General features: G+C 36.6%; 4 protein-coding genes and 1 long non-coding RNA gene across 21 annotated transcripts; 4 read left to right on the top strand and 1 right to left on the bottom strand.

The window, feature by feature from the left end:
• Nucleotides 1-1,566: 1,566 nt before the first annotated feature.
• On the top strand, nt 1,567-3,389 carry LOC140965298 (BAG family molecular chaperone regulator 8, chloroplastic-like). Its single transcript, XM_073425465.1, has 2 exons — nt 1,567-2,205; nt 2,328-3,389. Exons 1-2 carry the CDS (start codon nt 1,648-1,650, stop codon nt 3,048-3,050), a joined length of 1,281 nt encoding a protein of 426 aa, XP_073281566.1. The 5' UTR covers nt 1,567-1,647; the 3' UTR covers nt 3,051-3,389.
• A 766-nt stretch (nt 3,390-4,155) lies between these two features.
• Nucleotides 4,156-7,248, top strand: LOC140964436 (uncharacterized). Of its 2 annotated transcripts, XR_012172885.1 has the most exons (3): nt 4,156-4,579; nt 5,917-6,227; nt 6,746-7,248. It is a non-coding gene; the product is annotated as an uncharacterized lncRNA (long non-coding RNA). The 2 variants fall into 2 exon arrangements; XR_012172884.1 differs by lacking the exon at nt 5,917-6,227.
• Nucleotides 7,249-7,690: 442 nt separating this feature from the next.
• Nucleotides 7,691-12,510, top strand: LOC140964435 (membrane-anchored ubiquitin-fold protein 2-like). Of its 11 annotated transcripts, none has more exons than XM_073424229.1 (5): nt 7,691-7,924; nt 8,181-8,221; nt 8,542-8,674; nt 11,755-11,916; nt 12,292-12,510. In XM_073424229.1, exons 3-5 carry the CDS (start codon nt 8,542-8,544, stop codon nt 12,423-12,425), a joined length of 429 nt encoding a protein of 142 aa, XP_073280330.1. In that variant the 5' UTR covers nt 7,691-7,924; nt 8,181-8,221; the 3' UTR covers nt 12,426-12,510. The 11 variants fall into 11 exon arrangements, with proteins under 11 accessions (XP_073280330.1, XP_073280333.1, XP_073280332.1 ...); XM_073424232.1 differs by having other exon boundaries at nt 8,523-8,674; XM_073424231.1 differs by having other exon boundaries at nt 8,520-8,674.
• Nucleotides 12,511-12,974: 464 nt separating this feature from the next.
• Nucleotides 12,975-14,867, bottom strand: LOC140964433 (uncharacterized). Of its 4 annotated transcripts, none has more exons than XM_073424220.1 (2): nt 13,458-14,867; nt 12,975-13,260 (listed from the first exon to the last, which is right to left on the bottom strand). In XM_073424220.1, exons 1-2 carry the CDS (start codon nt 14,025-14,027, stop codon nt 13,135-13,137), a joined length of 696 nt encoding a protein of 231 aa, XP_073280321.1. In that variant the 5' UTR covers nt 14,028-14,867; the 3' UTR covers nt 12,975-13,134. The 4 variants fall into 4 exon arrangements, with proteins under 4 accessions (XP_073280321.1, XP_073280318.1, XP_073280320.1 ...); XM_073424217.1 differs by having other exon boundaries at nt 12,975-14,566; nt 14,696-14,859; XM_073424219.1 differs by having other exon boundaries at nt 12,975-14,095; nt 14,696-14,859.
• Nucleotides 14,868-15,680: 813 nt separating this feature from the next.
• Nucleotides 15,681-23,681, top strand: LOC140963858 (probable ubiquitin conjugation factor E4). Of its 3 annotated transcripts, none has more exons than XM_073423319.1 (17): nt 15,683-16,670; nt 16,940-17,144; nt 17,236-17,387; nt 17,472-17,769; nt 17,867-18,019; nt 18,547-18,750; nt 18,873-18,985; nt 19,119-19,233; nt 20,756-20,845; nt 20,936-21,139; nt 21,217-21,312; nt 21,390-21,512; nt 21,996-22,088; nt 22,526-22,690; nt 22,768-22,857; nt 23,113-23,294; nt 23,415-23,681. In XM_073423319.1, exons 1-16 carry the CDS (start codon nt 15,841-15,843, stop codon nt 23,290-23,292), a joined length of 3,111 nt encoding a protein of 1,036 aa, XP_073279420.1. In that variant the 5' UTR covers nt 15,683-15,840; the 3' UTR covers nt 23,293-23,294; nt 23,415-23,681. The 3 variants fall into 3 exon arrangements, 2 of the variants coding, with proteins under 2 accessions (XP_073279420.1, XP_073279419.1); XM_073423318.1 differs by having other exon boundaries at nt 23,409-23,681; XR_012172770.1 differs by lacking the exons at nt 23,113-23,294; nt 23,415-23,681 and having other exon boundaries at nt 15,681-16,670; nt 22,498-22,690.
• The last annotated feature ends 65 nt before the right edge of the window (nt 23,682-23,746 follow it).

Raw genomic sequence — 23,746 nt, 5'->3', positions numbered from 1 at the left:
TATTCGCTGATATATCAGAAAATTAGAGTTGAGACTTCAGCTTTCTGCAATTTTAGATAATGCTTTGATAAATTACAATCTTTGGTTCAAACCGTTTGGATTAGTTGGCAGTAAGGGTCTGTTTACTAACGTATCAGGCTACCGTATTGCCTAAAAACGATAATCATCTCGCTTTCATGTCTCTTTCACTGTACTCAACTTCTTTCCTTGAACTTCTTATTTATGTCATCACTAAAATAGTAACATGAGATCCTTANAATCCCTAGTCAACAGTTGACTTGCAGGGCATCTACTCTAACACCTTATTACTCGTTTCTTCAAGTATTTATATTCGTATAGCATTTCAACTGCCGTAGGAACATATTCCCCGAACCAGGTTGAGGGCCTCCACGATGAATGCAGTAGATAGGCTACAGCATTTTAACTAAAGCCGCTATTTTCCTCTTGACGAGTGAGAGACAAGAAACGAGTGAGAGACAAGAAAACGAGTGAGTCTTATAACATTCGTTTTTTTTTAGTACAAGATGTTATCATTTGTAGGAGTGATATTTGATAAGTTTTCAGTTTTTACTATTCTAAATTGATTCCAAGGGTTGAATGTTCCAAATGTCTTTGGCCTATTCATGGGTTGTTCTGTCACTGCTGAACTTGTATGAACCTGCTGTATTCAGTATGGACATTCTTGTCCACCTCTGTGGAAAAAGAGTACCACATATTTAAAGCAGAAGAGAAGGAAAAAAAACGAGAAAACCGGTGTAGCAGAGAAGATGAAATCTAGAGAAAAATAGTAACGTAATAATAACCTGAATGAGAAGCTAGCCAAGAGGATAAAACAACACCTACCCTTTGGATCTCGATAATTCGGAAGTCCTTACCGACAAGAAAATAAATAGTCCGCACGGTCAAATCCTTCGTTTCCTTCCAGTGGTTCCATAAACTTGTTGTTTTGTGTCCCAAAAGCATCACTTCTGACAAATACTCTTGACTTGTTGGAAAGTTCATCCTGTACATACTGCAATGAGCAAAAGATATGCATGTCACATATGAACTAGACTGAAATGAAGTGTTGGTTCAAACTCAGAACAAGGAGAAAAATTAGAGAATCTAACAGTTGGTTCGAAGCAAATAGGAAAGGGATGATAGAGTTTTGAAACATTTTCCGTACTTCAATCTTCCTCGAAATCATTTTAATTAAAATATTTCTATTTTTCCTTTCTCAGCTTGACCAAAATCTAATGTGCTACTTCGGTTTCGATAATCACTACATATATATGTGCACCCACCCGACTCAAAAATCTTAACATAAAGTTAGAACGACGGATAAAAAGTTTAATTTATCATTCAAATTTATATTTGTAGTTACCAAAATTATATTATAACTTCATATCTTCTTTGATTTTGGTTTTATTTGTAATTTAGATTTCTATTTATAAGAGATGATTCAATTTTGGTCAAATTTCAACGTGATCTGATCTATGTAAATTGCAGAAAGTTCAAAAATATAATAATGTAAAATTAATTTACAATGTTCATCGAATTTCGCATCAATTGCATATTAATTTATGCATTAAAATCCTCGATTTCCTCGAAGTGGCCTAAATTTATCACAGTCCGAACGCCCTACAAAGATTCGTTATTAGAAAGAAAATGGCCTCCCACCACCACTTCCGCCACCACCCCGATGCCACCTCCGCTTCCTGCTATTGCCACTGCTACCACACTCCCCACACACACTGCCACCAGCACCATCACCACCCTCCGACATCACCGCCGCAAGATTCCAACTTCCACTTTTCCTCCCCTCCTCAACCCCATCCCTATTCTGTTCAATCCCACATTCGATATCTACACCACCGCCCCCATGCCCAGGAAGGCTACTTCCACGAAGAGCGGCGAATCCATCCCACAGTATCCTCTCTGCTAAGCCGCGTCGCCGACCTCGAATCCGCCCTCCGCCGTCGCTCCTCCCTCTCCCCTTTTTCCTCATCCCACTCGCTCCGTGATGCGGCTGCGCGTACCATTCAGACTCATTTCAGGGCCTTCCTTCTCCGCAGATCAAGAACCCTCCGGCAGCTCAAAGATCTCGCTTCCATTAAATCAACTCTCAGGCTTCTCAAATCCTCGGTTTATGAGAAAACCCACTTCGATCATGGCGTACTTTATGATAAATCCATGGACTTGCTTCTCAAACTTGAATCTGTTCAGGTAAAGAGAGATCCTAGCTAAGAATGCTTTTTATATACTTTTTGCTTTTAACACGAGTTCTTTGATGTAGTCTGATCTGATAATATTTTCCCCATTTTTTAATTTGTGCTTGTACGTTGAAGGGTGGTGATCCCATGATTAGAGATGGAAGAAATTCAATAAGCAGAGAATTGAATCAATTTTTGGATTGGATTGATGCAGTTTGTGTGGGAAGGAGGGGGCTTTCAAGTAATGTGAGATGTGGAGGAAATAATGTGAAAACTAGGGTGTTAAATGGTGGAAGAAACATTGGGAACATGAAATGTGGAGGCTTGAAAGGAATCAATGAAGCGAAATTGAAAGGTTTAGTTGAAAAAATCGATAAATTAGCCGAGGAGCTTGAGGAGGAAAGTGATTCTGGTGAAAGCCTTAATTTGTTTTTAACAAGAAATCAAGTTACTTCTGGAAATAGAAGTGGGATTTTGGTGAAACAACACGGAGGGTCTAATCCCCAAGTAACAAAAAATGTAAGATTTGCTGACAACGGAAAGGCTTATAGGGTTTCGAGGAGATATAACAGGACATTATTAGAAGAGGATTATTGCGATGATAGCATAGATGACAGAAATTTAGATGATGCTGAAAGACAGCTTGAAGATGATCTTTGTCGAGAAGTTGAAGTGATGGGGGTATCTTCAAAAGATGAGGAGGAAAATCACTCAGAGAGTGGAGGCTCGTTGCCTAGCAGTGATGGTGAAAAAGGCCTTGGAAATAAGAGTAACTATAAAGCCGAGGACTTTGTTTTTGCTGCTCCATTGCCTGTGAAGATGGAAATGAGAGATGATTTGATTGGAAAAAGGATGTAGCTAAATAGCTTCAGTTGATCGGATCCGCATATTGTTGTGATGTTAGGAAAACAATGCCAGATTGTTGTTTCTAGCTTTTGTTGCGGCATTTGGAGAACCATGCCTGATTGTTGTTTCTAGTTTTTGGTTTACTTTTGGGCATCAAGAGCTTGAAGTAGAAAACATGGTGACTATTTATTGTAGTGTGAGAGATTGGTGTCTTTCTTTTGCACATAGCCGTCGCCTTCATTGTGTTTGTAGCCTGATGTTATTCTAACAAGTGTTGTATTGCATATGAATTCGTTCAAGTTTTTCTTGAGTTATGTCTGTCATATAATTGAGACTCATTCGATATTGTTATGTTTCCGTGTACCTAGCTCCTGGTTGATTTCATATGCTCTGTCAACATTCTCGTTGATGTATTATGGCATAGTTTGGCCCGTGGGTTGAGACACAGGTGAATCTGGGGACGATATGAAGATGTTGAATTTTATTCCACCAAACCTGCCTAAAAAATCATTGTTTACATTATTAATTTTTCTTCATCGTTATGTTTTCAAAATAATTCTCAAATCAAACTTTTGTTTGCCAAACAATTTGCCATTGGTACGTTAATTTTCAGTTTTATATTTTGGGAATTTAAACTACCATTCTTATTATTATACTTACTAGGATTAATTTTTCTTGCCCTTGGACCAGGATCCATGCAAGTCACTCAACCCACCCTATTTCACCAAACACTTTGGTAATGTACTAGAAGTTTGTTATATTTGTCGTCTTAGTGCAAACACAAATTCACTATACTTTTTTTTTATTTTATTTTAAATTACTACTTTTATGGTATGATAATAATATTATATCCTTTTTGTTATTGCCATAATTATACACACCGTTATTTTTAATTTTTTTGGTCAGCCAGATCAATTTTTAACATAACTGAATGTGAGATACAATTACTACTCCATGGAGATAAAGTGTTGCAATTAATATAATATTGGGATCAAGTACATAATATCTATAGTTGAGGGGGGTCAGGGATATATAATTAACAGTTATAGGGGTTAAGTGAGTATTTATCACAGTTGAAGGTTCAGATTAAAATTTCTCGTATTCATCTTTCCCACCCACGGAAAAAGAAATTCATAATCGGCAATTAATCAACAACGAGTGGCAAAGTTTTGAGAGAGAATTGGGAAAAGTAATCGGAAAATTATAGGATTTTTTTGGAATATGCATTTCAATGCGGGGTAACACACCTCTTGAGGGGAATTGGGAGTGTTGATTAGCTGCTGGGGTGGAAAGAGGAGCATTGTGGAGGAGGAAGAGAAGGGCGGCGGTGGAAGATGAAGCTGCGCTTCTCACCTAGCATGAAAAGTATAACGATTTCATCGAGCAGCTGTGAAGGAGATTTCAATGGAGGAGACGTAGTTTGATGAGGATCAAGGTTGCGACTCGCGACATTTCGTACGGAACGCTCTTCCACACCATTTTTTATTCTTGCTTTTTTGTTGCCTTTTGTCTTCATTCTGACGCCCTCGTCACCCTTGAAGGTGTCAACAAGTGCTCCGCAATAAGTTCTTTTCTAATTATTTCCTTCAAATTTTGATGGACATTTGCTTTGTGTTGATTATTTATGCGATGATGTTTGCTATATTTTGTGAATATTTCTTTTATGCACTGTGCTAGACTGGAATTTGGTGGATTGTTTTAAGTGATTGGTTTTTGGATTTTGCATTCTTTATAAAAAAAATTATTTGGTACTTCCTTTGGACTGTGCTCCTGTTTTTATGAAATGAATAATATATTCCACTTATATGAGCTCACTTTCAAAGTGAATCAGTTAACAGGAAGGATCGGGCCTTTCACACTTAAGATTCTGATTTTGTTTTAGCAGTAATCCTCGCAACGGCTTGCAAAGGACCTTATCGCCTAATAGTGGAGCAAATGACAGCTTGTCATCATAGGTTATATGGCTTTGTTTTTGTCTCGTGCCACGGGATGCTAACCACATCCACTATTTCCATGGCTGTGACAAGTCTCATTCTGTTGATGACCTATCAAAATATGTAGTAATGCTGTCTATATATGGTTTGCTTCCATTTTTTTTTCTTTTTTGCTCGAATGCTGATAAAATTGTCCTCTTTGCTTGCCACACAACTTTGAAATTCTACCACGTGCTTCAATAATTCCCGAATCCTTGCCTTCTTGAACTCTTATTGTTTGAAGCAATTTACTGTAATGGCTCTCTTGTCAACTGAAAGTGATCAATTCCATGTTCTACTCTCCTTTTTGTATTTAGTTATTCTTTACTAAATCGGAATGTGAAATCCTAAGTGCTGGTCCAATCTCATGATGTTGTTTTTTTTGTTATTATTAAACTCATAGAGTCAAAAGCGTGAGACGCAAAAAAACGCTCCAGTGTTTGGGCTTAAAACGCAAAGCAAAGCGCACACTTTACGGGAAAAAGCGCACAAACAAAATATTCTCAAAAAATAAAAATAAAATCAAACTTTTGAAAATGTGATAGATGAAATATCAAATATCAAAATCATCTTCATTTTCCAAATTTTAGTCATCTGTTCCATCGCTTGATTTGTATTCATCGGTATATTTTTCTTCAGTTTCATAATCAAGGTTGATATCTTTTTAATCTAAAAGATTAGTTCGAGTTGAATATTGCTTTTTGTTGTTGTTGTTGAAGTCGATGATGATGCTCGTTTTAAAGTAGATACATGTTGAGATCGAAAGTAGTACGCACTTTCACCAACCCCAGCCGTTTGTGCTACATCTTCATAGACAAAATCATTGTCATTTGTTATCACTGTCATCCATCTAGTTGCCTTTTTCTTATTTAAGGCTTTGAAAGTTATTTTGTTACATCTTGCAGCTATTCCCATACCTTGACTAGGTGGTGTTCTTAGATGATGATGTTGTGATTCAACATGATTTGTATCCACTCTGGGCTGTCGAACTTAATTGGAAAGTTAATGGAGCTGTTGAATCTTGTAAAGGTGAAGATGAGTGGGTCATGTCTAAAAGATTTAGAAACTATTTCAACTTCTCTCATCCACTTATAACAAGTAATTGAATCCTGATGAATGTGCTTGGGCATATGGAATAATATTTTTGACTTGAGTGCACGGAGAAAGACAAATCAGGGATATTTATCATGCCTGGCTCAAGGAGGCATACTTCAAGGTCCTATTTATGTCAAATAATTTGTGAGCACTTACTTGCTGCATGTATGGTGCGTTGATCAATAAGGCAACTGTTTTGTGCAATTGGGAAGTTCTGCGTCATTTCAGCAAGAGCTGCAGCTCTTTTATACACCTTGATACGTTTCTTTTTCTTTCCATTTTAATACTACATATACAGCCTTGCTTTGGTGCATTACTTATTCATCAGTTTAATCAATTTGCAGCTCTTTTATACACCTTGATACGTTTCTTTTTCTTTCCATTTTAATACTACATATACAGCCTTGCTTTGGTGCATTACTTATTCATCAGTTTAATTAATTTAAATTGAGTCCATTGTTTATAAGTCCAGACGTACGTGATTTGTCCATATATTTTTTTGTCAATTCATGTCTTTTGTGTATTCATGCATTCTCGTTGGAACTGCTTTATTATATAAAATGCTGTATTTATGCTCGTCTCCACCATCACTTTCTGTACCATACCTGTAAATTTCTTAACCAGGATATCTTACTGCAGAATTTGAACTCAAACCTGACATTATGGGAACTTGGGACCCTACCCCCTGCTTTGATTGCATTTAGGGGTTATGTTCACCCACACTCCTGATGATTGGTATTGAAATTCGATCAATGTTTTGGTTGGGCTGAGGGCATTATTTATTTGCCTTCAAGATGGAATTAGATGTTGCTGGAAGTCTTTTTGGTTTGCAGAGAATAAGGGTGTATTTATTTGTTAATGCAAATTGGGACATGATTCAGGAGTCATTGGTATCGCAGGTCCTCTGCGCGGTCTCCACTCTTCCCCCGACTGAGGAGATGATGCTTCTCTCTTATGTATTGATTTCATTTTTTACAAAGGTTTAGTTCCCATTTTTTACTCATCGCGTAAATATTTTATCTTCTCGGTGGCTCCAGGAGATAGGTTGTTAGCTTCGATTTACAGAACATCATATACTTCAATATTGGTATTTTCTGTGATTGTTTCAAAACATTTTAAAAGAGCAAACGACTCTTGATTTATGCCTTTTGAATCGTTCTTGTGGTGCATTCTGGTGTGGTGAAGATGGGATACTCGTTAAACCCATATTTATACGGATACTTAGATTGCTGAAAGAGCATATCGGTGTGAAACAACTCTTCAACTCATGTAGCAGGAACACATCTGAAAAAATACTGAAGGTATTCGAAAATTATACTGAAAATATATGTAATTTCCAAAAAGGCAAAGGTCGTTACACGATGGCGAAAAATTCACAGCCGTAAAGTTATGGGAATCAAGTTTTAATAAGAGAACACAACACAACACGATGGCGAAAAATTTAAGTTCATCGACTATGCATATTTTTAGTAAAATTCGATGTTTTATAAACTTTGAAAACTCCGTTACAGCTACAGCCTCGTCTGGCTCTCACCATTTTCTTTATTTATATGTATATATAATATATATTTATGCACAGATACACACACCTGCTGAATCAGTAATTCATTACTAACATATTTTTAACATATATCATTGCTAAAATGTAATTACGTGCTGTACATTATTTCTCGTTTCACACCTTTCTCGCTTCTTCTTTTGTATTTTCTGATTTTATAATACTTCTTTCCACTACCTCTGCTTTGTGTTTCTTGAAAACTGATAAAATCTAGTTAAAGAGGAGAATCAGAGGAAGATTTCAACTACACCCCAGATCAAATAATTGCTTCCTTCAAAGTTTTTATTGTGGGAGCTTGAATTTTTACCCAAAGTGAGAACTGATGAGTTTTTTTTTTCTTTTGGGTTTGATTTCTTGATTGATTTAGAAGTTTGAAAAAGATTTGAATAACTTTTTCGTGATATTTTGTTTAAGAAGGTGGAGGTGAATTACTGTTCAATATTCTATACCACTTTACCTTTTTATTTAGCTTTAGCTTTAGCTTTAGCTTTATTTTTCTCTTTCTTTTTGTATCAGTTGGATCAGTCAACGTTCTGGTTCTTGTTCCTTGAAACCGGGTATGATAAACATTTTTTTTTTAGTTTTCGATGTGATAAAAAAGTTCTAATTAGTTTTAATTTTTTTCTGCATCAATCTATGTGGTGCTGATTATTTAATTTATAAATTTGTGATATTCGACTGTGCATCTTAAGATTTCCAAGATTGTATTTTTGGTTAATTTTAGAATCATATCTTAGATGCACAAAAAGAAAAGATGTGGATGGCTTTCATAATTCTTCAAGGAGAGGAAATTCTTGTTATTGAGTGGATTCCTGATTGCTTTTGTGGAAGAGATCTGAATATTTTGTTGAACAGTAGTTCTGGAATTATTTTGAAGATGTCTGCGGTAAAAGATCAGCTGGAAATCAAGTTTAGGCTGAATGATGGATCAGATATTGGTCCAAAGAATTTTGCTGTGGCTACAAGTGTCGCTACCTTGAAAGAGAATGTCATAGCTCAATGGCCTAAAGGTTTGATGATATTTTCGACTAAAAATGATTTTTTTGAAGGGCACAGTGGAATAATTTTTGAAGTACGCAGATAGGAATTCAAGTGATGTAATACACTTGAATATTTTATTTAACTTAATTTTTGGATGTATCAATTAGCAGATTACATAAGCTATTCAAACTTCCTAGATGACTTTCAAAATACTAATAAATATTCTAGAAAATGCCTCTAGAAATTACAAATTATCTTAACAGCCCCCTTAATTTGTAGTTTTCAATCGCTGCTTGGACTTTTCTAACTTCTCCAAAGTAATTGTCTTGGTTAGAAAATCTGCAACTTGATCTCTTGTGTTAATGAACTCCATTTGGACATGCTCCTTGTTTATCAATTCATGAACAAAGTGATGTCGAAGTTCAATATGCTTCGAACGAGCTTGAAATACTGGATTCTTTGTCATTGCCACAGCTGACATGTTATCACAATAAATTTTGTTGGTAGACTTTGAACATGCTGCAAGTCGCCAAGAATTCGCCTTAACCAAGTTGCTTCGCATGCTGCTTCTGTTGTTGCAATATAGACGGCTTCAGCTGAAGATAGAGCAACCGTCTTTTGCTTCCTCGAGCTCCAAGAAATCACCTTTGAGCCAAGACAAAATATATAGCCAAAGTGCTCTTTCTGTCATTTGAGCTGCAACTTCTCACTCGACATCATGGGAGTACTAACTTGCTTGCACTTCGCCATTCAGAATTTTTTGAGCAAATCCTCAATGTACTTTTCTTGTGAGAGGAAAATTTTCCATTGGCTTGCCTCACTTGAATACCAACGAATACTTCATCATTCCAAGATTAGTCATCTCGAAATCTACCATCATTTCTCCTTGAACTCCTTCAAAAACATCATATTAGACCCAAAATAAATCAAGTCATCAACATATAAAATTGCCAATTTTTTCACATACAGAGCTGGTTCGTTCTTGCTTCTTTCAAAACCATTATGAAGAAAATATCATCAATCTTGCAATTCCAAGATCTAGGAGCTTGCTTTAAATCGTACAATGCCTTTCGTAGTCTATAAAATTTATATTGTCTGCCTTTGACTAGCGGCTGCTCAACGTAGACTTCTTCGAGTTCCCCGTTCAAGAACGGTGATTTAACATCTTACTGTAGCACATTGAGTTCCAAATAAGCTGCAATTGTAAGAGCTATTCTAATTGTTTCCATTCGTGCAACAGGGGCAAAAGTTTCATTGAAATACACGCCCAGCTGTTGAGCATAACCTTTGTCTACAAGACGACCGACCCTTGTGTTTTTTGATTGACCCATCTTCACCAAACTTGGTCTTGTATATCCACTTTAGACCGATCTCATCTTTTCCCTTGAACAAATCCACCAAATCCCAAGTGTTATTTTTCTCGATAACCGCAATCTCATCTTTCATTGCTTGAACCCCAATTATCGTCATTTTTTATTCAACATAAAGCTGCGGTTCACAAGAGAATATTGCAAGAATAATAAATTCCTTCAAAGATATTACCTTTCTTAATGGAGATTCTGGATCTGATATTTCATAATCTGATTCTCCTGCTAAAGGTTGAGGACTTTGCTTTGAAGTGCTTGGTTGTGAGTCATGATTGTGGAAAAATGGTGATTCTACGAAGTCCTGATTTGGTTGGCTTTGAGAACCATCTTCATTCCATTGCCATCCAGCCATTTCATCAAACACAACATCTCTTGACTCAACAAGCTGATTTTTTTTATCGGATTCCAGAAGCGGTTACCTTTCTGACTCATCACTGTATTCAGTGCATAAGTAATGCACCCAAAATGATGTCCCGTGTATCTTCAGAGATAAAGAAATCCATCATTTCAGTGCTCCAATAATCATAATGCTCTCCTTCGATTATTGGTTCTTGGGTTGAAGAATACTTAAACATCGTGAGCGGCAAGTTTCCGGCCATTGCAATCTGTCGGTATTGCTACTGACCTAGTGAAACACCAATAATTGATAGGAGAAGTAACAGTGGATTAAAACTTCTAACAACTCTCTGTTTGTTGCAAGGAAGAAGTATGGTTCTTGATAACAAATTTGAAGGGCACAGCGGAATAATTTTTGAAGTACTGCATATAGGAATTCCAAGTGATGCAATACACTTGATTATTTTATTTAACTTAATTTTTGGATTTGTCAATCAGCAGGTTACATAAGCATACTTATAAATTAAATCTAACATTTTCTAAGGCTTATTAGATCCACACTTTAACTAGCTATCCAAACTTCCTAGATGACTTTCAAAGTACCAGTAAATATTCTAGAAAATGACTCTAGAAATTACAAATTATCTTAACATTTTTGTACGTCCAGTCTTTTCCGCTTGTGGAGACATGAATCTGCATCTGTGCTGCGCTTATTATGATTTACAAACATAAGCACACGGTATAAAAAGTTTCTTTTAATTGCAGTTAATTTCTGCTTTGAGCCGTAAAATGGTTAGCATGTACCATAGATGGGGATTGGGTGTGCGTCAATCAAAGAACTGGAATGGAATTTTCTCCTGACAAAGGAACCTAGTAGTTAAGTTTTAGCCTGTGTCCCTTTGAATTTCCGTGTGCCCTCTTTTTCTGACTTTGAGAGAACTTGGTGCTACTTGGGCCTAGCATAGTGACGTGATCAAATTTACGTGAATCGCCAAATTCTAGGACATTGGATTTTATCATAAGGTGTATGAAATGAGATGGTATCTCATCTTCTATTGGAGTCTGATATCCTTAGGATTCTGACTGTTGGCGAGCATCAATAACAGACTTGTTTCTTTAAGTGGTTCGTTTAGAAATGAGTTGAACATGAATACAATATTGTCACTTGAATGTTTTATTTCTGCAATCCAAACTAATACATACCCATGATCTTACATATCTTCTAGGTTTGTGGGCTTCATCAGAGCATATTATACAAAAAGAAAAAATCATCTCTCCCCTTAAATTCAGTCTCTAAGTGCTTATTCGGTCACATATTTAGGTTGCTCATTATCTAAACTCAAGTTTCTTCATGTTATGGTGTATCGTTGCTTCGGGTGAATAATTAAACTGCTTTCTTTGAACAGAGAAACAAAATGGTCCACATACAGTGAAGGATGTCAAGTTAATTTGTGCAGGAAGAATACTAGAAAACAACAAAACTGTGGGGGAATGTATGAGCCCGTTATGTGATATTCCAGGAGCCGCCACCACCATGCATGTTGTTGTTCAACCCCCGCCTGAAAAAGGTCTGATTTAAACTCCCTTAATAAACAGTTTCTGTGAGATAATACCATGTAAAATGATTGCCTTTTCTGCATATATGTATATGCTAGTTTTTATTGCATAAGGCTCGACCGTGTCTCATTTTTTCCCTCACTATTGCCTCAAATGCTCTAGTTTCTTTTTACTTTTGAATACTATTTTTATCGGGTATGTATCATTTATGTGCTACAGTGAAGAAACTACCAAGCGAACCTATGCACAAATGTTTGTGTGTGATATTATAAGATGCAAGCAATGTAGCAGATTTCTGATTCTCGACAGGTTTTAAATTCTCGACTCCCTGTACTCATCTTTTGGAATAAAAACGAGCTTGTTTCTTCTTTTTCGACATTTTGCAGATGAAGTTGATGGGATTTGTAAAATTCTTGTTGACACAACAAAAATGGTGATTGGTGAAACGAGCACTCATAAAACAAACATGCATTCATGCAGCTTCACGTGTAAGCATAGCAGTCGATGTTACTTCCATTGAGCGTAAAGTTTTACAGATACATTTCTCAGATTATTTTGATGTATTCAGCTTTTTAAGATTCAATTAAAGATTTTTCTTCACACTTTGGAATGAATTCGATTCTTAATTATAGAATGCCAATTAAGAATGTCTTTGTTGATATCAATTCGATAGTTGATATTCATTCATGGTGTTTGAATTTCGAATTTCTAGTTTCTCCTTAAGTTACAAATGTTCATTTATTTTATTTTCGTAATTAAATTAAATAGTTGCTAAAGATTTCCAGTTTTACTGCTAGAAAGCGTAGTTCATTTTCCGTGGTGTTAAAATCTCCTACAATTTGATTTAAAAATTCAAACATACGTTAAAATTTGGAGTAGCTGGACTGCGAAACAACGAGACATTATATCTAACTTTGAAAAACTACTCACCGAACAAGTTTTCAAAGAAAATTTGTGAAGTATCATTCTCAAAATTTTGAATGGAAATGGTTAAAAGCCAACCTAAACGCTGCCGTTACAAGAAAAAGATCTTGTTCCATCGTTCCTTACATCGAGGTTCCCAAAAGTGGTTCGCAAATCACAGCCAACAATCTTTATTTGAACCATCACTGTGTATACAAACAATGTTTCTTGGCAGCCTTGCGCCAGTGAATCTCAATGAATTAACACACAAAGATCACTAACATGCATCTTGAACACAATCTTTGCACAAATAAGATTTCAAAATGTCAACCCCTTGTCAAATCTAGAATGAAAAACACATAATCTGGTTGAGCAGAAGCAAATTCATCAAGCCCCAAGTAAATGCTGAGAGAGCATGTCATGCGAAGATCTCCCTCATCAGCCAATCCAAACTGGGATATGCAAAGTACAGAATGAGGAAAGATGGTAGTGCAAAGACAACTGTGATAAGTATGTACAGAGACAGGATGGTAGCACTAATAGGAATCGCATAAAAGATTATGAGAAGAAAAATGATGACCAGTGGAAACTTTGCAGTCAAATGAACAAAGAAAATGAGGGCCTTTCTGAGGTTGGAATGAAGTCTCACAACGTCAAGATAGCCGTTGAAATTATTGTCATCGTGACTTGATTCCAACGGCTCAGAATGATGCATATGTTGCCGCCTTCTATTGTTATTGCCTATATAGCTTCTTGTAGTTTTTGCACTTGATGGACAAACCATTTGATGATCCCCATGAATGATGGAATCAGATTTCGCTCTGTCACCATTCATGCTTTCCAGCATCCAAAGAAGAAAGAAGTTTTTACGGGGAAATTTCAGGTTCCCTCTATAAACCAGGCGAAATGAAAAGAGATTGCACCAGGGGCAAGATATAAAGAGCGGGAGCTGAAGTGGTAAAGTGGGACATTTCACAACAGCCCATTGGAGACCAAGGATGCAGTTCTTGCACAACGTATGTCCACACCACAAAACGTAAGGTACATTTTCAACAAGATTAAATGATTCCCAGCATATAGGGCATTCTAGTTCCTCCTCTCTGCTGGCTGCTGAAGAAACTTCACCATCAGAACAATCCGTCAAATCTTGTGTTGGCTTCAATGGGTCAATCTTGATCCCAGGTTTTCCATCTAAACAACCGGAAGCAAAGTTCCACATTATGCAGCAAAGTAGGAAGGCGACTAACACATTAACATTTCCTGTCCACAAGGCAAACGCTCAAGCTACTAAGAGGTGAAACACAAAAATAAGATTTTTAGACGGTAAATTCAGGAAAGAAAAAAAAGATCAACATATGCAGATACTAGGTCGGTCAACAATTGCTAGCTTTTTCCACACCAACATAACAAATACCAGCTCAAAATGGAACGAAAGCAACTTTTCAATCAGAACATTTTCTGTAACTCCCAGAAGTTGCTGTCAGAGGACCCGGCATTCGGCAATGAAGGTAACTTTGACTTTGAAAAAGTAAGCATGTTTAATGAGCTCAGTTTGGAACATTTCAGGTTACGTTCATCACTTGTTTTGAACAATATATTGATCATGTTTTTAAAATGGACGTTCGCAGTAAATAATCATATTCTTCAAAATCCAGACCATTAAATCTATTTGTTTCCTTTAAAAAAGATCAAACAGTTGATCTCACACAAACGATCATAATTCAAAAGTAGCATCAGATCGAGGGTTGCGACTCGGGCCTGCAATAACACAAACATTAAGCCTAACAAATCACTGAGTTTAACAAACACAAGAACAACTAAGAATTATAAACAATATAAATAGTTCAACAAAAGAGAAAATTAATGGATCTAAAAAAGCACTATAACCTGTAGATTAGGGCCGATATAGGCGAAGGATCTGAAAGACGAAACAGCCTCGGTCCTAGAAGATTGATCGCAACAAGGTGACAAATATGGCTGGGTCCGTTGTGTGGTTGAACATGAACCAGCAGCGACTGCCTTTTGACCTTGGGATCCCAAATATATTATCCAATCTGGTCGGCTTTCTTTCGATTTATTGAATTGTGATAAAAATGTGGTCCGGATTGGTTTCAACCGGTCTAGACCTGAGTTTGAGGTGATTGACAAATCTGTATACATATTATTATTATTATTATATTAAATCATAATTATCGTCATTTTATTATTAAAATGTTATAGTTTGAATATAATTTAAATTAAGATAAATCTTTTGCAACCATCATTGTTCAACGACTCCCACTCTCCGAGTATATAAGAAGTAGTAGTAGTTTTACATTTTAAGAAAACATGAAAGAAAACTAACATCTTTTTTTTTTTCTGAATTAATCATGACCAGATAATACAAGAAGGTGCAAAGAATCATTTTTATTGTGCATAGCCGTGTAAAGAGCAGGTACATTCTTTGGGGACGAGCTTCTCTCATGGAAAAGCTTGCGCATTCGTTGCAAATTTGTGAACGAACGAGAGCACATCAAAAATACACATGGCATTCTCATTTCGTTATATGTATTCGGATGTGGAAATAAAGGTGGGAACTACGATCATGCAAATTTATTATTGTTGATCAAATATGTCATATTAATTTTCATGTCCAAGTATAGAATCCACTTTAGATAGAAAAAATAGTTTTCATCACAGTGACGTTGAGTTTTGGATTTTTCCAAAGGAGGAACTTATTTAGATCTAATTTTATTATTTAAATTTTTTTAACCAAATTGAAAAATTAATTTGATTCAAAGTTTTGATTGATTAAAAATATCCGATCCAAACTGAAACCTAAGTTTGGTTTATCGCAAATCGAACTAATCATATATATATAAATAGAACCAAAGCTAAGCGGTCAACGTCTGGTTTACGGCAATTCTTCTTCTCCTAATTTTGAAATTTCAGGCTGTCTGGTTTCTGGATCAAATAAATATTTGATAATTATACTCACTAAAACCCTGATTTGTGAGGAGTAGAACTGACCGGAAGGCGTTGGTTCTTCGACTATGGCGACTCAAAGGCCTCAAAGAACCCCTGCAGAAATCGAGGATATCATCCTCCGGAAAATATTCATGGTATCCCTCGTCGATTCCATGGAGAACGATTATCGAATTGTATATCTAGAGATGACGGCGGCAGAGATTATGAGCGAGGGTAAGGACCTCAAACTTTCGCGAGAACTGATGGAGAGAGTGGTAATCGACCGCCTATCCGGCGACTTCCCCGCTGCCGAGCCGCCGTTTCAGCACTTGCTCAATTGCTATCGTCGAGCCTACGAAGAAGGGAAGAAAATCGCGTCGATGAAGGATAAAAACGTCAGAGGAGAGATGGAGCTAGTGGTGAAGCAAGCTAAGAAATTGGCAGTTTCATACTGTAGAATTCACTTAGGGAATCCCGATATGTTTCCCAATCACCAGACGAATAAATCGAATGTCTCGCCATTGTTGCCGTTGGTTTTTTCTGAGGTTGGGAGTAACCTTGATGCTTTTGGAGGGACCAGTACTGGAATTTCGTGTCCTCCAGGATTCTTAGATGAATTTTTTAGAGATGCAGATTATGATTCAATGGAACCTGTTTTAAAGCAATTGTACGAGGATTTGAGAGGGACTGTCTTGACAGTTTCTGCTTTGGGGAACTTTCAGCAGCCATTGAGGGCGTTGTTGTTGTTGGTGAAGTATCCATTGGGTGCAAAAGCTTTAGTCAATCATCCATGGTGGATTCCCAAGGGCGTGTATTTGAACGGGAGAGTGATTGAGATGACCAGTATATTGGGGCCGTTTTTTCATGTTAGTGCATTACCTGATCATGCTATCTTCAAGAGTGAACCTGATGTTGGGTGAGTGAGATTTCTTTTCTTCTTTATTTCTCCATTATACGTGTCCAGGTCTTATGTTGTAAACTTTTTTATAAAGTGAAAATGATTTGGACACACATAGACGTGGTAGTAATATAACTCTTTCTGAATCTTATGGAGTTACTGCATTTTAAGTTGTAAATTTGAAGCTTCTGCAATGCTCCTTGAGTTAAAGGTGTGCAGATGTACTCTAGCACCCCTTTTTGGGCAAAAGATGTTCATTAATGGGCGATTTTTTCTTGTAATGCCAGTCAACAGTGCTTCTCAGAAGCATCTACTCGCCGTCCCGCAGACCTTTTATCATCCTTTACAACTATCAAAACTGTGATGAACAGTTTGTATGATGTGTTGGCTGAGGTTCTCATGTGTCTGCTTAAGAATACGAATACTCGTGAGAATGTTCTCGAGTACATTGCAGAGGTTATCAATAGGAACTCTTCAAGGGCTCATTTGCAGGTATATCTATTCATCGAAAGATAGTTTGGTGGTTGTACTTGTAATGCTCGGTCGTAACTTTAACAGTTCATTGCGTGGGATTTGTTTACAGGTCGATCCTTTGTCTTGTGCTAGTTCTGGCATGTTTGTAAATCTCAGTGCTGTGATGCTTCGTTTGTGTGAGCCATTCCTTGATGCCAATTTATCCAAAAGGGACAAAATTGATCCAAAATACGTGTTTCACTATAGCCGCTTGGAGATGAGGTAATAGAACACTTCTTTTATTCTTAGCAATTATTTTTGACAATACTGAAGATGTTGTTGGCCGTTTGATTAAATTTGTTCCAGAGGATTGACAGCTCTGCATGCATCATCGGAAGAAGTATCTGAGTGGATTAATAATAATGCTTCAAAAGTTGATACTGCAACAAATAATAACGATGAACAATATCGGTTGCTACAATCTCAAGAAGCTACAAGTTCTAGTAGTAATGCTAATGTACCTTCCATCCTAAACAAGAATCCTGTTTCCACAAGTAGTGGAAATGCCAAATATCCATTCATTTGTGAATGCTTCTTCATGACTGCTAGGGTGCTTAACTTGGGGCTGCTGAAAGCATTTTCAGACTTCAAAAATCTTGTTCAGGTTGTGCCTAGTGGTTAGATCAACCAGGGAAGTTGTTTCAATAAATTCTGTTTGGAGTGGCTTAAAGTTTAATTCATATGTTATATTTCATATTTAGGACATTTCTAGATCTGAAGATACCCTATCCTCTTTCAAAGCAATGCTAGAGCAAGCTCCTTCTCCACAACTGCAGCAAGATATATCACGCCTTGAAAAAGAAATTGAGTTGTACTCACAGGAGAAGCTATGCTATGAGGCTCAGATGTTAAGGGTATTGAATTTGTGCTGTACCATATTGCTCTTAATTGTTGTGTAGATCTTGTATTTTGCGTCTCTCTGACTGTCTGGGAACTGATGCTTATGATTGCTAAAGTTTCATTCATCCTCGACATCGTGATTATAAAGGAAGCTCGTTCATTTCATTTGCTATACATTTCAATTGTCGTCCGGAAATCGTGTTAGCAAAGCAAAAGCCGATTATACAGGGACATAACATATTACTAATTAATCGAAGTTAGTTTATTCTTCACTATGCTTTCTCGAGTTGTATACTGGGCTTGGTTGGTTTACTGGGTTTCCTCTTTTACACAATATATAAGATGTTTTCAATCAGTCAAATAACTGTAAGTTCCTGATCCAATCTGGGCTCAGCAGGTATTGCCAAAAGATAGTTGATCCAGGAAGGGCATTGTTTCTCTTTTATGAAGTTATTTGGCCTGCCCATCATTTTGTCGACCTCTTGGAAAATCATGTCTTTACTTACATATTGACTTCAAAGTTTGCTCCTTTATAATGTAGGATGGCGGGCTCCTTCAGCATGCTTTGTCTTATTACCGCTTAATGGTTGTTTGGTTGGTTGGGTTAGTAGGTGGTTTTAAAATGCCTCTACAGTCGCCTTGCCCTATGGAATTTTCCTCGATGCCAGAGCATTTTGTGGAAGATACGATGGAGTTGCTTATTTATGCTTCACGAATTCCTAGAGCTCTGGATGGGGTTATACTGGTACATTGGGGGATTGATTTTTTACTCGTTCTATTATATTACTGCTTTTGTTATTTTTGCTTAGTATCTGTTTAGCAGCTGACGTGTTTAATACATTGCTTATTTTGTTTTTTTCTAAACAGGATGATTTTATGAACTTCATCATTATGTTCATGGCCAGCGTGGAATACATCAGAAATCCTTATCTAAGAGCTAAAATGGTAGAAGTCCTCAATTGTTGGATGCCTCAAAGAAGGTGTGCTTTGATGAAATGAACCCTCCTCGTACAGTTTGCTGATAAATCTCCCTCCTCATACAGTTTGCTGATAAATCTCTGTCCCTCTTCTTCAGTTTTTAACTGATTGTATTAACTAAATTTGTATCTGCAGTGGCTCAAAGGCAACAGAAACATTGTTTGAAGGACATCAATTGTCTCTTGAATATCTTGTGAAGAATCTTCTGAAGCTTTATGTTGATATTGAATTCACAGGTTCCCATACTCAGGTGATTATTGTTTGGGGTATACATTGTATATCCGCATAGAGCTTTAAATTTCTCCTCTTAGATGTATCTCACTATGGTTAGTTTAGTAACTGGTGATAATTAGTATGATGCTTGGCTTTGTGTAATAAACATTACAATTGCCGATAGCATGGGAATTAGAGTTTTAAAGAACTATTATTTTTGTTTACTGGTGTAACTAAAAATTACAATTTACTTTGTTATTTCTATATGAATAAATTATGGTTGATCAATTTATATGGTATTCAGAGTAATAGTAAACAGTCTGAAGATGCCAATATTATTAAATCTGAAGGGTATTGACAAGTAACACAAGGAAGCAGCAGCTAGGATGAGAAAAATGTTGTAACAGATGTTCATAGTGTTTAATCCCCTGGTTTGTATATGTACGATCCTATGTTTTTAAGTCTACAAAAGTAATGATCTAAGTAATAGAGCTTGTTCGACAAGGATGCTTGCATATTGCTATGAGCGCTGGATTACAAGAAATCTCGAACATATGATGTCAAATATCCGCCAATTTCAGCTCTTAATCGAACTTTTTTGTCAATTTTCTTGGTATCTTATTAGATCAATGATGGAAGTGGATTAGATGAGATAATATCCAGTTACAAATCTATTGGGACTCAAAACTCGATCTCGGACAATCTAATTCTGACTTTACCAGTCGCATTTCTTTGAGTTTAGCTATCATTGAATGGTTTCCATGTGCTATCGAGCTTTCTCTTTTAGGAACATGTTTGGGCCAGAGTTGGTACGATTGGATTTGTGTGATAAAATTTTTTTGGAAGATGCATAATTATCATGCATGGAGGTCACTTACGTAGCACATATACTCTTAAATTTTTTTTCATGAAGTATTGGACAGGGATACGACACGGTATGCATGTCGGATACGGCGAAATCCGTATCATTGACTTTTTGTAGGTTCTATCAGTTGGATACGTCTTGGACACGGCTAAGATACGCCATGAACACGGGTTTTTCTTCTTAAATAACTCCTATGAAGTTGTAGGTTGTATATATTTACACACACACACACACATATTTTAATAATTGTCGTATCCTAGTCGTTATCTTATATTTTCAAAATTTATCGTATCTCTGTATTCGTATCGTATTCGATACGATACCGGACCCGTATCCATGCAACATAGGACGTCACGTGTATCTGAATCGTGTGTCTTATATGATGTAGAGCAATCTTATATTACCAAAACCAGGACTGCAGATAGCTCAAGTAAATGTAGAAACTCTGATTCCTCTACTCTTAGTAATCATGTGGTTTAGCAATTGTTTTACTACTTCGCATCGGCTGCACAAATTTTTTCCGCCTCGTTAATCTTCGTTTTAGGTGTTTTTCTTTCATACTGGTACATATAATGGACCTCTCTGCTGCCATTGATCTTGATCAATACCTTCTATCTTCTTGATGTATTACAACAGCAAGTTTTGTAACTATTGTCTGTTCGAGCTCTTCTGACTTGAATTTTGTCACATTCAGTTCTATGACAAGTTCAATATCCGTCACAATATCGCCGAACTCCTTGAGTACTTATGGCAGGTTCCTAGCCACCGTAATGTCTGGAGAAAGGTAGATTTTCCGCATGAGCTACCTGGTTTCTGCTTGCCTTATTAATGTGTCTTCAATGAATCTCATACTTAATATTTTATGCTGTTCCAGATTGCTAAGGAAGAAGAGAAGGGTGTCTATTTGAACTTTTTGAACTTTTTGATCAATGATAGTATCTATCTGTTGGATGAAAGTCTTAATAAAATTCTGGAACATAAAGAACTGGAAGCCGAGATGTCAAATGCAACAGAATGGGAGAGAAGACCAGCTCAAGAGAGGCAGGAGAGAACTCGGTTGTTCCAATCTCAGGAGAATGTCAGTTTCAATTGCTAATTTATGGTTTATTAGAAGTTGAAAATGCTCATTGACTGGAATTTTCTTGGTGTTTGTAGATCATTAGGATTGATATGAAATTGGCAAATGAAGATGTGAGCATGATGGCATTTACTTCCGAGCAGATTACAGCTCCTTTTCTACTTCCAGAGATGGTAGATTTAGTCTTTGTTGTTGATTGTTCAACGTGTTCTGTTGTCATAGCTTTCATCACAGATCTGCTTTTGTCCAGGTCGAAAGAGTTGCTAGCATGCTGAATTACTTTTTGTTACAACTTGTGGGGCCCCAAAGAAAATCTCTTAGCTTGAAAGACCCTGAGAAGTACGAGTTTCGACCTAAATTGTTGCTAAAACAGGTATATAAATAACTTTTTTCATGCCTATGATTCTTATAGTTGTATTCCACGTTAAGAAGTTTTCATCGTGGAGAATGAGCATGTAGAGGTTTTGGTTGTTGAACAATCAATGACATGATTCTTTTGTTGCATCTTCAATTGTTTGAAAAACGATTGTTCTAAACTTACAGCCTTGAACAACTTTGAAATAACTCTTTCCTGCACAAATTTCAAGAGCCTGGAAGCAGAACACCTGCACTGGGTGTTAAATCCAGGCTCTCGCTGAAGGTTAATGTTCCTATAATTAATAAAATTTTGTATGTTTCTCATAACACACCATGTGATCTCTTGCAATTAAAATCTGCAGGAATGGAGTCCTATAATGCTTTGTTTTATGATTAAGTTTCTCTCTGTGCCTCTAGGACAAGTTTTGCTTGATTTCCTGTATAGATATAGATGAAAATCCTGACGTGAATTCTTATAATAAGTTTATTGTGTTTAAAGATAGTAAATATATATGTCAACCTGGAGAGAGGAGATGAGGATAACAGTTTCGCAGTGGCCATAACAAAAGATGGTCGATCATACAACGAGCAGGTAATCTTCTTGCAACACATTTCCCTCTCTATCTATCTGTTTATACCTATCTATTCGTGATTTAAAATTCCTTGATGCGTTTGGAGAGACAAAATGCATGTTAATTTCAAATCCATTTCAAATAAACCCCCGATGGTTGTCATTTGAAATTCATTTATCAAATCTTTCCCCGATTTAAATTCTTTCCTTTCAAATCAAATACATCAATCCACATGTAAGCTAATATTATGTAATTCTGACTTTTTTAATCAACAAGTTATCCAATTTTCTACCTGTGAAATTCGATAATAGCATAAACAATGATGGAGATCAATCAATTTATGGCTTATATTGCTGCATGTGCTTTGTAATTGGTATAATTTATTCCATGCCAATTCTCCCCGTTGAAAGTTTATTCGTGATCAAAAAGAGCAATGACATACTTTGGGGGCTGCCAGTTATTTGGTGCTGCAGCTGATGTTTTGAGGAGAATTGGCGAAGATGCTAAAATCGTTCAAGAGTTTGTTGACCTTGGAGTGAAAGCGAAACTTGTCGCTTCAGAGGCAATGGATGCTGAAGCTGCCCTTGGAGACATACCGGATGAATTCCTGGATCCCATTCAGGTAAATCAGGACTTCCTTTAGCGCCACAATTTCTCTTGTTTGTGTGACCACTAATTTCATTGTTTTTTGGGTTTCAGTACACCTTGATGAGGGATCCAGTCGTTTTGCCTTCGTCAAAAATCACAGTGGACCGACATGTTATTCAGAGGCATCTTTTGAGTGATAGCGTATGACAGTCACCTCTATCTTTTCCTCACTTCATATTTCCTGTTTCACAGTTGTGTTTGTTCATCTGTTCCATGAATATTTGTCACCAGTACGTCTTTTAATCAATTTGGCCATATACTAAGGAAGCATGTCATTGATCTTTCTGCATAAAGTAAAAGATGAAACACTGTTTAAATCGAATAGTTAGGCTGTCTTTTCCTCGGGTCAATTTTCTGAAATAGTGCTAATGATATTTTTTATTTTGCAATCACCAGACCGATCCGTTTAATCGATCTCATCTCACTGGAGACATGCTCATACCCAATGTAGAGTTGAAGGCACAAATCCAAGAATTCATCAAATCCCAAGATGTTAAGCGACACGGACAGGACTCTAATATGCAAAACACCAAAGCCACGATACAGACAACTGATACAACTAATCTGATTAAATAGGGGTCGTGTTTATGATGCCTTATTATCTGTACATTGGATTGGTTTTATATAAATTATTATGGTTAAATTGTATTTAATATATTGCTTTGCTGAAAGTGGCTCATTTTGTCCTTTAGATGCAGCCCAGTAACGAGACATAAATACAAAGGGTGTTACTACTTTTGGAGAGCTGGGAAAGTAGTTGGATGCAAAACAGTTGGAAGCTTCGTGTAATTTGTTGCATTTATTGGTCTATTTTACCGAAAACTTGTTTCATTATCGTGATTCACACATCTATAATTGTCATCATGTTCCAATTTATAATCTCCCACTTTCAGCTACACATGGATTCACCACAAACTTTCAAATATTGATCATTCGATTAGGTGGTTTATAGTTCTGTTCGTCTCTAGGAATATTGTTGGTTCAGTTTCTTGGTAATTATTTCTGGCTAGGTGCTCATGATAAATTACTC

The sequence above is a fragment of the Primulina huaijiensis genome, chromosome 18 (genome assembly GCF_012295235.1).
Source record: "Primulina huaijiensis isolate GDHJ02 chromosome 18, ASM1229523v2, whole genome shotgun sequence".
Taxonomy (NCBI): Eukaryota; Viridiplantae; Streptophyta; class Magnoliopsida; order Lamiales; family Gesneriaceae; genus Primulina; species Primulina huaijiensis.
This window is presented reverse-complemented; position numbering and strand designations above follow the sequence as displayed.

What these genes read in the sequence shown, in the direction of transcription:
- LOC140965298 (XM_073425465.1), top strand. Translation starts at nt 1,648, where the DNA reads ATGGCCTCCCACCACCACTTCCGCCACCACCCCGATGCCACCTCCGCT. An exon ending in TCAAACTTGAATCTGTTCAG is followed by an intron (nt 2,206 to 2,327) that starts GTAAAGAGAGAT and finishes TGTACGTTGAAG; the next exon opens with GGTGGTGATCCCATGATTAG.
- LOC140964435 (XM_073424224.1), top strand. Translation starts at nt 8,419, where the DNA reads ATGTGGATGGCTTTCATAATTCTTCAAGGAGAGGAAATTCTTGTTATT. An exon ending in CATAGCTCAATGGCCTAAAG is followed by an intron (nt 8,675 to 11,754) that starts GTTTGATGATAT and finishes TTCTTTGAACAG; the next exon opens with AGAAACAAAATGGTCCACAT. An exon ending in TCAACCCCCGCCTGAAAAAG is followed by an intron (nt 11,917 to 12,291) that starts GTCTGATTTAAA and finishes GACATTTTGCAG; the next exon opens with ATGAAGTTGATGGGATTTGT.
- LOC140963858 (XM_073423319.1), top strand. Translation starts at nt 15,841, where the DNA reads ATGGCGACTCAAAGGCCTCAAAGAACCCCTGCAGAAATCGAGGATATC. An exon ending in TGTTCCAATCTCAGGAGAAT is followed by an intron (nt 21,140 to 21,216) that starts GTCAGTTTCAAT and finishes TGGTGTTTGTAG; the next exon opens with ATCATTAGGATTGATATGAA. An exon ending in AATTCCTGGATCCCATTCAG is followed by an intron (nt 22,691 to 22,767) that starts GTAAATCAGGAC and finishes TTTGGGTTTCAG; the next exon opens with TACACCTTGATGAGGGATCC.
- LOC140964433 (XM_073424217.1), bottom strand. Translation starts at nt 14,027, where the DNA reads ATGTGGAACTTTGCTTCCGGTTGTTTAGATGGAAAACCTGGGATCAAG.